Source organism: Bombus flavifrons, chromosome 1 (genome assembly GCF_040668555.2).
Source record: "Bombus flavifrons isolate JBK064 chromosome 1, iyBomFlav1_principal, whole genome shotgun sequence".
Taxonomy (NCBI): Eukaryota; Metazoa; Arthropoda; class Insecta; order Hymenoptera; family Apidae; genus Bombus; species Bombus flavifrons.
In genome coordinates this window covers 9,164,933-9,178,505 of record NC_138442.1, presented here as the reverse complement: position 1 = coordinate 9,178,505, position 13,573 = coordinate 9,164,933, and the positions used below count along the sequence as shown (strand labels likewise).

At 35.7% G+C, this 13,573-nt stretch overlaps 1 protein-coding gene across 3 annotated transcripts; it reads right to left on the bottom strand.

Annotated features, from left to right (window-relative positions):
* Nucleotides 1–464: 464 nt before the first annotated feature.
* On the bottom strand, nt 465–12,788 carry ACXD (Adenylyl cyclase X D). Of its 3 annotated transcripts, none has more exons than XR_011172809.1 (21): nt 12,078–12,787; nt 7,813–7,947; nt 6,982–7,202; nt 6,151–6,307; nt 5,734–5,883; nt 5,540–5,661; nt 5,211–5,458; nt 4,774–5,123; nt 4,321–4,601; nt 4,060–4,236; nt 3,788–3,968; nt 3,622–3,705; nt 3,445–3,543; nt 3,198–3,341; nt 3,014–3,109; nt 2,806–2,929; nt 2,521–2,730; nt 2,262–2,442; nt 2,054–2,189; nt 1,059–1,971; nt 465–783 (listed from the first exon to the last, which is right to left on the bottom strand). XR_011172809.1 is itself a non-coding variant. In XM_069111075.1 (21 exons), the coding sequence occupies exons 2-21, from the start codon at nt 12,183–12,185 to the stop codon at nt 1,807–1,809; spliced, it is 3,369 nt and encodes a 1,122-aa protein (XP_068967176.1). In that variant the 5' UTR covers nt 12,186–12,225; nt 12,389–12,788; the 3' UTR covers nt 465–1,806. The 3 variants fall into 3 exon arrangements, 2 of the variants coding, with proteins under 2 accessions (XP_068967176.1, XP_068967185.1); XM_069111075.1 differs by having other exon boundaries at nt 465–1,971; nt 12,078–12,225; nt 12,389–12,788; XM_069111084.1 differs by lacking the exon at nt 12,078–12,787 and adding an exon at nt 9,219–9,678 and having other exon boundaries at nt 465–1,971.
* Nucleotides 12,789–13,573: the final 785 nt, after the last annotated feature.

Sequence of the window (13,573 nt, the reverse complement as noted above, 5' to 3'; positions counted from 1 at the left end):
TTTATCTCAAGATCTCGTTCCGACAGAAACACAAAACTATAGTGTTAAAAAACTAAGAATATGTATGACTATAAAAAAATAATAAACGAAGAAAAAAAGAATAGAACAGGGTAAGATATCACGAGATTAAAAACTTATATAAGGGAAAACTATAATACAATAGAGATATAAAGAGTTAAATATTAAGAGTTTTATTGGATTGTATATATAGATATCTGTTATAATGCTCTTTTACGTTTGTTTGTTTATAAATTACGTTTGCACCTTGTGTATGTAGTAATAAATACTTTATTTCAATCACATTGGTCGTTATTTTTAATATTTAAAAAATATATACAAAAATATTTACAAAGAAAGAAAGCAGCGTTTGTCACGCTAATAATATAGTCGATAGAAAAATAAATTCATAGTTCTACTTATAACCAGGATGGGGAGCTCAGTTTATAAAATGTGTGGTTCATAAATTAAGGAAGAAATGATATATTTAAAAAATTGCCGTATCTGTTCTACTGGAACGATTCGTAAAGCGAACATAATGATTTGGGCATAGTTCGTAGGCATTATTGTAAAAATCCATTGATATTACGCGACAAGAATTATTTTTACTTATTCATTAAACACGAATCTCTTATGTGTTTAGATTCGCGATTTGCGGGGCGACTTTATATTTCTATTAATCACTTTGCTTAGTCGTTAAAAAGCAATAACCTTTATATAATGAAAATTCCACCCCGATTTGTTTAATTACTTATTAAGAATTTTCACAAAATATTTAAGCTATGCCTGGAAACAAATTAATAATGAGGTTGTGATATCATCGCATGATCGTATTTAAACGAAAATTTAGTGTTCGACATAAATGAAATAGAACTTAAAGCTGTCCAGGTATTTCAAGGCTGAGTTTTGAAACTTATGAACATCTTTGATATTATGAAATGTTTTTAGCTTTACAGTGAACATCGTGAAAATACGTTTATAAGTACATCAATTTTCAAAACATTCGCCCATTGTCATGACCCTGGAAAAACCTATGTCAATAAATATTTCAAACTAGCTACCTTTTTGTTAATCAGATGCGGAGCATTGTATGTACATTTAACATACAGCTAAAGAACATCATTATCATTCGCATGCATCGATATAAATAAAATGTTATATTCTTGTCCTTTTGATTATCTTTCGAATTGTCATTTGCAAAGAGTCACTCTTGAAAATATTTTTATCATCAATTACAAGACCTTCATACTTTCAATGGGTTGTGCATTGTTTAGGATAGCGTTTTCCAAAATCACCATTTGGAAATTATTTTACTTATTTACAATATGAATATTCAAATGGCCGAATGAAATAAAGTATAGCGTTAATAGATTTTTACGTAAAACATCTTTCACGTAAATGATTCGTTTACAAATTGGAAAACGCTGATAGAAGATATTTTAAATGTATACTATTATGTATAAAGCTGTTTTTACATATATAATGATCATGTAAAATCATTTTCAATTTCTCTATGTAAAAAAATGCTATTAAAATTATCATCTTCGATTTGTAATGCTGATGCATATATCATTTTGTCGATAATCGGCCTTATGGCATATAATTGTAAACATACTTCACATGTGTAATCGATTGAATAATTTGAGGTATTCCACATAGTGACGCAGTCATTGATTGCGTTCTTTTCCCTCGATTCTTTGGTCTTTTAAATTTTCTTTGGTTTTTCTCTTGTGTCTCTATATGTTCACTTAGATACCTAATATCTCACTTTTCACATTATGACCACAATAATTGATCAGAGCGTTTCGATCACAGACTAGTCTCCTCGATAGAATCCGCTCTCTGAAGTTGTCGGTTATCATCGATACCAACAAAGTATGTTGTAACGAATCCTTTCGGTTTGACATACGTTTCTCCTCGAAGGTGACACTTAACATCTTGCTGTTCAAGGACAGCTGCAGTCTCTGCCGTAACCTATGTAAATGATCGTTATCCAAAAAATGGCTTTGAATAAAAAAATATACTTCTTTAAGCTAAAATTTAGTTTTAATTGAACCTGTATTTTTCCTGGAACACCTGTCGTATCCATTCTCGATGCCATGTTCACAGCATCACCCCAGATATCATACAATGGCTTTTGAGCGCCTACTACTCCTGCTGTTACTTCGCCATGTGATATTCCAATTCTTAGTCTGAAAAAATATTTTATTTTCATAAACAATTCAGATAAATGAATACAGATTTATACAGACATAAATATGTACCTATAAGGTTTCGATGTGTAAAAAGATTTCCTCTTCAATTTATCTAGTACTGCCATCATCTCGGCTGCGAACTGAGCCATAACTTTTACCACATTGTCGTTGAAATTTTCCTCGCTTACTGTGCTACGCATCGAATCTCGTCGACCGGCTTCTAATCCACAAGCTGCCATATAGGTGGTACCTAAGACAATCGTAACATTCTTCCATTATGTCTTTATAACGCGTTTTAAAAATTCTTATTTTCGTTCTATTCATTTACCAGCAATTTTGATTTTTTCAATTCGACAAACGTAGCATGGCTCAAATAATAATTTGTCAAATTCACATATGATCTCATTTAGATCTGCCAGAGTATTACTTCCATCAATGGATACATCCGTTAATGAAGCAAACATGACGGCCACGTTATTATGAGCTTCGTGATAGGGCTCGTTTTCTTCTGTTCTGTTCATGTTCAAATAGAACTCCGCTACATAACATTTATACGTGATATAATTACGATCGTAATTGATTGCATTTTCATATTACTTAAAAATTAACATACCAACATGTTCTGGTAAAATATTACGGAGTAGAAGTTTATTAGCGTTCCTCGTATGGAATGCTTCATCTTGTTCCTTGGTCAATTGACGTTTCCATAAGTAGTCCAATCTGCTCAGATATTCTGCCTGAATAAATTGTTACTCAAGTTAATACATACGAGCAGTGTATTATTGAAGAAATAATGCTCTTGTCAATTTAAATACGCTCACCTGACGATCTATGAGATGCAACGAAAAGGCAAGGAAAACTATGCTTAAAATGTGAGCCAGTCTTGGTTCTAAATATGGATTCCATCTTTCGCCTGACTGTGAAAGAAATTGCAAATAAAAAAGACCTGCCACTAATTCACTTACAAATACTTTAACAAATTAAAAAAACTCTGATTAGAATTACCTGAAACAAATTTGAACGATACACCCAAACATTCCACGAATAAAATATCACTACTATGATGCCTATTACTAACTTTAGGATATAATGGAGTCTCAAAAACAGAAAGCTTGTCAGAATTGCCAAGGAGCAAGTTTGCGTCATTTGCTAGAAATAGTCGTTGAATGAAATTAAAAACATTGTTTGATGTTCTGGAAAGTTAAGCTAATAGAGAATCTACAGCATACAAGTACCTACTAAACAATCTTACCCAAGGTGTTGCCACGCAATCAAGTTTTGTACCATCAGGATCCAACACGCTGGATGTTATATTATTACTTGCAAGCTCATTCACATTTTTGCATTCAAACTAAAATTATATAACAATTGAATACTTTAATTAATAATCTAATATTTAACATAGTATATATGTATACTGTCAACCTACAATCATGTCAAACATGGCGCACGTTGCTAGCATTATCGTTATTACCAAGTATAGCACTGTCCTGAGGAATGCACTCCAAACAACCTACAGTATAGTGTAAAAAATATAATATAATACTCAATGCTATAAAAATCACACGAGAGATGAGATATACAAGAATAGTAACCTTTATGCTAGTTTGATATAGAAAACACAATAATTTATTGCGAGGATGCGGTATATGTCCTTCATGTTCATCATGTGGGTCCTTATATCGGTTCCACGCGAAGTGCATCCAAGCTATCGGCAGTAAAGCAATCAAAAATAATATCGCTGTCGCGTAACTAATCGTTGTGCTCAAATGCCACCTATAAATTAGAGTGTTGAAAACGTTCCCAATCTTATCCGTATTGTCTTATCCGTATTTGTTATCCGTATATTCTTGCAAGGAAAACGTACTTAGACAGAGAAAATGTAGGCACCAGGTAAATGAGTCCCATAAAAATCAGAACAAAAACAGCGGAACCGATATAAAATTTGAACAGTGGGTCTGGTTCTTTCAGAAACGGTATCTCCCAATTCCATTGTTGAAATGTTAAAAATATTGGATTCATCTCTTCCCACTTACACCATTGCCTAGAAAATCATCAAAAAAATTCATCTTCAACTTTATATAGAATGCGCCAGAGTTGCTGAATGAATCAGAAATCGAGTACTTACTTCCACTTGGTGAGAGGCATTTTCTTAATAGCATTCTCCATCTCCGCATCTGCGGCTTTGAGCATCAGATGATAATCTCGCAAACAGGAGTCCATAAAGTGTGTGCGTCGTCTGCAAGAGCCGGCGAACATATCAACGTGATTATTTATAGTAGCAGTAAGCCGTCTACTGCTTCTCGAGGCAGCATTAGTAACGCTGCTTCGTACGTAAAATCTCACGTAATGCTTGTTGGACACCGGGGGGGTGCTTGGAGTCATGACTGTCAAGGTGTTCTCGCTGTTCTGCAACATGGTTCGCCTGTCAACGATGCGAAACCCTCGACGGAAGTTCGTTCAACGATTAAGAAGATATTGTCAGTGGCGTAGGAATTTGTTCGAACGTTGTTAAGTGTAAACAAATTTTTCATTCACATTCGCTTACCACGGGCTTCCTACGCCACTGGGAAATACGCACCTGCGTAGACGGAGGGTCTGGAGTCGAAGGTGTTATCAAGTAACTTCGAATTCCGTATTTCTTAAGAACCTCGTCATTCAAGGACTCCACCGGAACACAATCATATTCGTTAGCGTTCACGAGGTCTAATGTTTGCTGTGTAACATGAACCTTTCCGGGTTTTCCTGTTTGCTCCATTTTGTTAGCTATAACGACGTCGCGTGACCAGACATCATACTGCCACTTGTTGTTACCCAGGATTCCCGATATTATGTTGCCCGAGTGAACTCCTATTCTCATATTTACATCCACACCGCTCTCGCGACGTACTTTTGCTCTCACATCTTTGATGATCTTTATCATATCAAGGCCTAATTAATTAAGCTTTATTAAATTTCTAAGAAGTGAAAGTGAGAAGAATGGATGAGAATATACATATTTTTAAATGAATAATTTACCTAAATCTACGCAGTTTTTTGCATGCTGAGAATTCGGAGTTGGTACTCCGCTTACGCAATAGTAACAGTCACCTAAGAATTTGATACGTAGAACATTATGCCTTTCGGAAGCCTCATCAAAACTACCAAACAAATCGTTCAATGTCTCTACTAATTTTCGTACGGGCAATGTCACGGTTAGTCCGGAAAAATTCACCACGTCAGCATATAAAATGCTTACGTTGTTGTGCGTTTCGACGCATAAATCACTAAAAATCAATGAATAATACTTGTTGCAAGTTTGAAGTCTTTGCGATGAAAGATATTTACTTATTATGGAATAAACATACTTATGAGGACGTCCTTTGGGAGGAGGCTTTTTATGTTCTTCTATAAATCTAAAAATGTCCCTAAAATCTTTCTTTATCTTTGCAGCTATATGTTGAGGCAATATACTCCGCGTAAGTTGCTCCTGAAAATTGTTATTCGTTTTTATGAGAAAATACTTAATCACGTTCTAAGAAACTCGTTTATAGAAACATACTTCCTGATCTTTCTCATAATTCAACCGCAGTGTCGATTCCACACACTTGCGGTGATCTAGGAACGATCGTCTGATAACAATTTCATTCATAAATCTGAAGTACAATCCAAGACCATTTACGCAAGCAAAGTATATAGTGTCTGTAATGATCTGAAATATTTATAAATCAAATTAAAATATTGCAATAGAAAATTTTTTGATAACTCAAGAGAATAAAATAATTTTAAAAAATGTAGCTCTTTATACTTTGATTTTAACTGTTGTTCTGTGAAAGATACCAAGATTATCTTTCAAAATGACAAATTCACTCTGTCAGCTCATTATTTAATCATTCCGAACAGTCTGCTATTTGAAGATACATTTATACAGTTTTTAACGATCCGACGTCAATAAGCAGCAAACGTATGATATTTTTACCTTTGTGCTATAATCGAATGTGTTTCTGTAAGTGATTAACAAGAGAGTGGCTAGGTAACATATGGTAGCCGTGATCCCGAGTACGAAAGCGTGTAGATTCTCCGTAAGAGGCAGGAAAACGTAACACGCCAGGAGCGCGTGAGTCGCGTACGCAGGTCTGCAAAAAAAACAAACACAATCACATGTATATAAACGAAACGTATATAAAAGTTCACGGTTGTGCATTCATTAGCAGCAAAGGTAAAACGCAATTAACTGATCGCTAAATGGAATCTGCTAATGAGAATCGCACATTAGCTTAATCCTGGTATCGACTACTCATTATATTCATTCTCAAATCCTCAAACGGATACGTACAGCAATAAAAGAAATTAGAACTAAAAAAAAAAAAAAAAACGGAGGGCAAGAAATAAACGATGTGAGGTATCAAGATATAACGCCAGCAACTTCATTAACTCGATCTGGTCGGAATAATGAAAAGATAACAATTTATGATACTAGCCAAGCTTTCTTATCTGTTCTGGAACATCTATTTTTAACACAAAAAATCATTACGATTTACCGATAATTTAAAGATAAACGAGGATACGACCGCCTAGGGAATTATCTCATGGAACCTCTTACAAAATGTTTCGCGCAACGAGATTAACATCAATTTTGTCGATCTTTCACAACTATTATACATACTAACAGTTTTGAGGAAGTAAATCCAAAGTACGAGTTACAGAAAGCCGACTGTACCAATGAGAAAACTGAAGGTCGCGAATGATAATTAAACGGTGGCCTTGTCATGATTAGCCGGGAACTTCCCCGTTTTCTTATCGGCGTTACCTTATCGGTGGTATGTCGTCGTTATAGAGGAGGGTGTAGTACAAGGGAACGGCCAAGTCACCGACTACCAGTAGCACTACGATCAAGCAGGACAACATGACCGGTAAATAGGTGTTCCTAGCGATAATTTTCGACCTGAACGAGATCGCGATTAGCGGGCATAGTAGCGCGCTCACCAGACTGCAGATCACCACATCCGGCACACAATTCTCTATGCTGACCTACGAAAAAGTAGAGTAAATTTAGTGTCTTTTTTTCTGTCTCTCTCGCTCTCTAAATACTTAAAGTCCAATTGTACTTTTAGCTTTACCGATTAATTTCCACGTAATTTGAATGTATCCCGTGCGTGACTATTATTAGGAATAAAACTGGCCACTCCTTACCAATGAAGATTATCGATTCACTAAGAACTACAATTGTGACCTGAGTATACAGAAGTAATTGTAATTGCACGATATTTGCAATGCTATTGATGGAATTTAGAGGAAAATCTAAGTCTGATAAGTTGCAGTTTTTAGTACGCCTTCTTTTATTAGTATGAAAAATGAGTAATATATGGAAAATTAAGTATCGTTGTTTTTCTATCAACACTATGTTTTAATAAGTAAGATATTTTACACATACTAGAATCAATTGTTTGTAGAAGCTTTTAATCATTATTTGAAATAATTTGTAGAATCGAACGAATGCGATAATCTAATTAAAGACGAAAGGGGAAGTTTTAATTAATAGGATATATTCTTCATAGTGTAGAGCGGTTCCTCGATAACAACTGGATACGTAGCTTCGAAACGGAGCGCCCTATTGTTTCATATTCTGTTTCTCACTTACCATTGTAACCAGAATCAAACAATACGTGATTCCGAGGGCCAATTGCAAGAGTACGAAGAGCGACAGGTAACCATACTGAATCCTCCTTTGGTAAACCGTGAATAGCTTCTCCAGGCCCTTGTATTTGAACTGTTTCTGAAAGTGAAAGCTCACATCAGATTATGTATTCGGTGTGTGACCGAACGATTGTTTGAGCTTTCTAAATAAGCTAACCATTATCACCGTCAACGCAACGATATTTTATCAATAATTATCTAATTAATTTTCTAACGTTTTTATAATAAAAATTGATGATAAAACTATGCATCGTCGAAATTTAAAAAACAAGGTACATCATTATTGATAAGACGATATTTTATCGATAGCGATCTGATTAATTTTCTAACATTATTATAGAAATAAAATTTGATAGCAAAAATTATGAATGGTCCAAAAGAAAGCATGACTGTTTCTTAAAAAGCATCGTTTGTAAAAGAGAGTATATTACATTTAAGTTAAAAGTAATGATTAATAACTGAAATAACTGCAAGTACGCGATACACATTTTGCAATGCATTCCATCGACTTTCACCCGCGATCATTTAAATTTAACGCCTGATATAGTACATGATTGCCTCGTTAGCTTCCCAATGACTCGGAAATTGAAGTTCTTTAGAATTCAACTAATTAAAGTTATTAACAATAACGATCAAAAAACCAAAGTAAATGTGCAGAGATAGAAGAAGCGGGAACGATAATTAGTAAGTATTCGAACGGTTGCAAATGTTCCATTCCTGTCAAGTGTTTGTATAAAATGAGACTCGTCTGTGTACTTACAATGGATGAACAAATACACGACAAAAGAAAGAAAAATACTTAAAATCGAGGAGATTATCGATTTTAAGGAAAACTCGTTTTATATTGTTCTAATATAAAACCAGTTAAAGTACATTAGTAACAGCAACACTTTTTACGCAGACGAGTATAGCATTCAACACATAAATCTTACAATTAGAATCACACGTGTTTGCCACATAGATCTTTCGAAGAACGTGACATTTATATATGTACCTATACGCAATTACATATCATTTAGTGAAGACCAGTAATGGAAATCTCACACGATTCTTATTCTCTTAGTAAACATACATTGAGACACAAATGAAGAGAGACCACAGTAAAATTCCAGTCCTGGAAAAATACAAGAAAGATCCTTCGATGTTACCTACGCTCGGACCGATATGGAATCACATGTAACTGCGTCACAGAAGAAACACAGCATCGCGAGATACTAACTTAAAAAGGTGTTTAAAAATCTATAGCAAACACAAATAACGATATTACAAACTGAAGATACTAAAGATAAATAATAAACTATCGGAATTTGATTAACCATCTCTAAAATAAGTCACTATATAAAATCACACCTTTCTGTCAAAATGGTACTTCCTCTTCCTTCCGTTTTATCAAACAAGACAGTATCTTAAATCAATTCTAAACTTTCTCAACTTGTAATTGTATATTCCAAGAACTTGGTATATATAAATAGTGGTTTCACGCGACACGATTAAATAGTATATATCCTTTTATGAAGAATAACTATTACTCGATATCGAACGGAAACCACAATAGCCACAGTAGCCACAATTTCATTGATGGAAGAGTCAAAAAACTCGGCGTTACCAACGTGCGCGTATCTCCGACAGTCACCGGCTGTCTGATGTAAAATCACGGTAGCTGACGTGAATTATGCGGCTCGTAAAGCACGATAAAAATCGTAGCGGGTATCGCGGAGCGCAGCCGCGCCTCCGCACGATACGGCGTGGGTCTCCTTTTCACGGTTTCCTGCCGCAGGAAAGCGACGATGCCAGGCGAAACTCTCGAGGCTCTCTCCACCGGGAAACGAACGAGTTCCCGTCTACATTTCGCGCGTGCGTTTTCGTATCCCGCGAACCTTTCGTCCGGTCCGGCGAATATTGATCTTCAATCTCTCGGGCCCGACCACCTTTTTCTCTGTCCCTATTCTCCTTGTGTGTAATCGTCATAACATTCCTGTCTCCGTTTCTCGATCACAGTATCTAAATTGATTGTGAGTTAGCAGTATGTATATAGTCGATGTAGGCAATATGTTTGTGAGGATTTTAGTGAATATACCTATTGCTGTCCTTAATCACAATGTCCTGTTTATTATTTTGACACATCTGAGAAAACTGAAGTTTTGCTATTCTTTTGTAGTATTTTTGTTTTGTGTTTTCTTTGTTCAATTAAATTTTTAACGGCCTATATATCTTTACTTAATGGAAAAGTTAAATTAAAAATTAAGTTAAAAGTGAAGTTAAAAAGTAAATAATCGTTTCTAGGATTATCATAAATTAACAAAGATTCAGTATATCGTTAGTTGTTCTTAGAATTATTTCAATAGTATCTTAAGAGAACATTTCAGTCTGTAAATCAATTGAAGTTTCTGTAATTGGTATTTCGCGTAAGTTAACAGGAAGTACTAAGTGAATTAAGAATCATTTCTGAGAAAATTTCCGAATAAAAACAGTGTTCTAGTATGGGAGTCGTTGAGATTCCAAGTTTCATCTTTGGGCACAAAATATACTATACTAGACAAGGGCGACATAAATCTTAGATATAATCGATATTGCGTGAAGGGATTGGAGAGATCAGAAAATATTTAGCATTCCAGTGGCAGCGAGATTAGAACTTTCGATAACGTTGCTCGTCGATAACGCGACCATTGTAAACTGTTTTGGAAGTTAGCAAGAATATAAGACCGCTTAGAAAAGATAATCGTGTACTTGTTTATGAACTAAATTCCTTAATATATGATAGATGTATGTACTTACATATATCTTCTAGATTGACGGGAAATGAAATAGTTTTTCTATTTGAAGGATACGAAGACAAAGATAGATAACGAAAAATGATATCATCTTTGATATTCTTATATCATTCAACGAGGAAATGTTTTAATGATCGCCAGGAAAATGGCGTCAGTTTGGAAACTCGCAACACTTCGATATCAAACGCTTCCTCACATCATTGAATTACCACGAAGGACGTGATCCAGATTGAATAAATTTTTCTCTATTGCGATTATCAAAGGCAGTTGTTGATATAAGCTCGATGATATTGTAACAAATAAACTGTTCGAACGATCGTTCGCCATGAAAAAATCCAACTTTTCCTTGTAATCGATAGAATGAGAAAAAACATGATATAACATCGGACTACTCTTTAATTTTTAGCGTTAGCGATTGCATGCAGTTGAAAAGTTATCGAGACCCGTCTTCAATAGATAAAGCCAACGATAGTCAGTCGCAATTTCACGGAAATCTTGGCGACATTACTAGATAGTGATTTTTCGCGTTCACTAATGCTTCCGTGGCCTTCTCCTTCCATCCTAATGTCATCCTTATAATTCAATTATCGTACGCGTCGGAAATGTTTTGCAAAATGTATGAAACACGGCTAAGCAGGCGGAAATGTTTACTTATGACTAGAATGATACGGAAATAAGACGGATTATCTTTTGGTCGAAGTACATATATCGACTTTGAGCCGAATGTTATTACGTGAAAATACATTAGATTAAATTCGTTGCTCTCTAATTATCTCGTTTATATCGCGAATATAATCATTAGCGACTACGAAACGATATTTCATAAACATTTTTCAAACGCGAATGAAATTAATAGAATTTTCTAGAAATGTCCTTCCACGGGACTTTAATATCCATTCGTTGAATTCTAATGAAGCTCGCGAGTAACTTTACTCGTTTTAATTCATGCGTGTATCAGCTTCATACACTGATATATATGATACTACCATCGTAATTGAAATATATGATTGAAATGTATGATTAAATACGTGTATGTATTCCTTTTCTGATAAAAAAGAATTCATTTATAATTCTAATTAAGATCGCTCGCTTATTATGCAGTGAAATGCTTAATCGCAGAGTAAACAACGCGTTTAACCCTTTCGTTCCAAGTGGTAGACATAAATATTTTAAATTACTAGAAAACTAGGAGGAATATTATATCACTCCACGATTTTGTGCTATCGTTTTCAATACACATTTGCACATGTTACGACTAAATAGATAACCGTTTTAAAACAGCTGATTTTCGTCTTATCTTCGATTTGGGAGAAAATATTTATATTTGGAGATGAAAGAGTTAGGCAGAGTTGTTCCCGTTCTAGGATATTCGATATTTTTTGCGACGTTTGAACGTTACCGGTCACGATCACGATCAGCAAACAATTGTTGCACTCACTCGCAAACTGGAGCAGGTCCACTCGTCGAGGCTATTCGGGGAGACGATTCGGCCATCGCCCATGTGCAGAGAATTCAAGGATGCACGAGTGACCAGACCCACGTCCATTTTCCTCGAGAGATTGTTCTCGAGTCCTGTTCCTTCTTTTCTGCCAATCAAAGAGACACAATCGACGACGATGACCAGGACGACGGCGACGACAAGGGCAACGACAACGACGACAACGACAACGACAACAACGACCACACAGTTGTTCGATCCATCGCGGCTACAATCCACGATCCGACTGATCGTATGTGAAAATGACTCACCCTGAATCGACTCTCGGCTCACTGGCCGTGTGCTTCGTGTTCTATCGTGCTATTCGTGTCGCCTCTAAAGTACTACCGCGTTATACGGTTATGTCGTTTTATCGTGATAAGGGAAATGGGCCACTCTAAACGCTGGCTTCCCTTCTCTGTCTATAACATTTCCCTCTTCGACTCCGTGGACGTTTAACGAACGCGTGGTCACGCTTTTCCGAGCTTTCAGCCTTTCAGAGGCGCATACGAGCACGTGATGCCTCGCTGCCAAAGCGATAAAGCCACTTGCCCGTTGTCCGAGATCACGCTCGTGATTTCATTCCACCGGTTTGTCCTTTTAAGCCGCACGACCGATGTTCGTCGGATTCGTTAGTCGGGTTCCTTTCGATTCCGCGAAACCTCCTACGTTCGTCGTTTATAATTCACATGTGCTTGTCCGGCGATCGTTCACCACTGAAAATAAAATGATAGATTCGTGTGAGTGTCTTTGTAAGAATGTAAGGTCGTTTAACAAAGAGATTGTTAGTGAAATATCATGGATCATACAGTGCTATTTTAAATAAGCGTAAACGTAGAGTGCACGTGAATTAAACGCAAGAAAGATTGAGAAGAGTAACATAGACATGTGTTAGCTTTAATGGTATCCATTATTGTGATAGGCAACTTTCTCTGTCAGATTCACGCTCGATGCATCTTCATTAGAAGCGACTCGTGATTAGGAAGAATGAAAGATCCTTTCGAAATTTTATCGAGCTAGTTTCATCGAGACTCGTTCCATATTATCATTTATCCTTGATCGATCTCGATCCTCAGTCAATAATCCGATAGTCTCCTGGTATACATATATACTGAAAACTTGATCACCTGATTGTGACGCAGGTTTTGTACAGAGGTACGCAACTGATGCGAAGTTTTATGTTTATTTTCTTCTATCGTGTAATACATAATTTCCCTACTCCAACGACATTTTAAAACTACTCTTCAACAGATTCACTGATAATCTTAAATCTATTGTAATATTCGTCAATGTGCAGAAAGAAAAGAAAAAATTATTTAACAATAAATGTATAGATAGAATCGATTCATCTCGTATTAGTATATACTTATTAGCGCGAAAATGATATTTGCAAGCAACAGTTCGGTCATTGCGTTTGTTACCTCACGCTTGAGTATACCTTGCTGCCGGAAATAATA

What these genes read in the sequence shown, in the direction of transcription:
- ACXD (XM_069111075.1), bottom strand. Translation starts at nt 12,185, where the DNA reads ATGGACGTGGGTCTGGTCACTCGTGCATCCTTGAATTCTCTGCACATG. An exon ending in CAGACCCTCCGTCTACGCAG is followed by an intron (nt 4,602 to 4,773) that starts GTGCGTATTTCC and finishes ACCATGTTGCAG; the next exon opens with AACAGCGAGAACACCTTGAC. An exon ending in GTGTTCCAGGAAAAATACAG is followed by an intron (nt 1,972 to 2,053) that starts GTTCAATTAAAA and finishes TCATTTACATAG; the next exon opens with GTTACGGCAGAGACTGCAGC.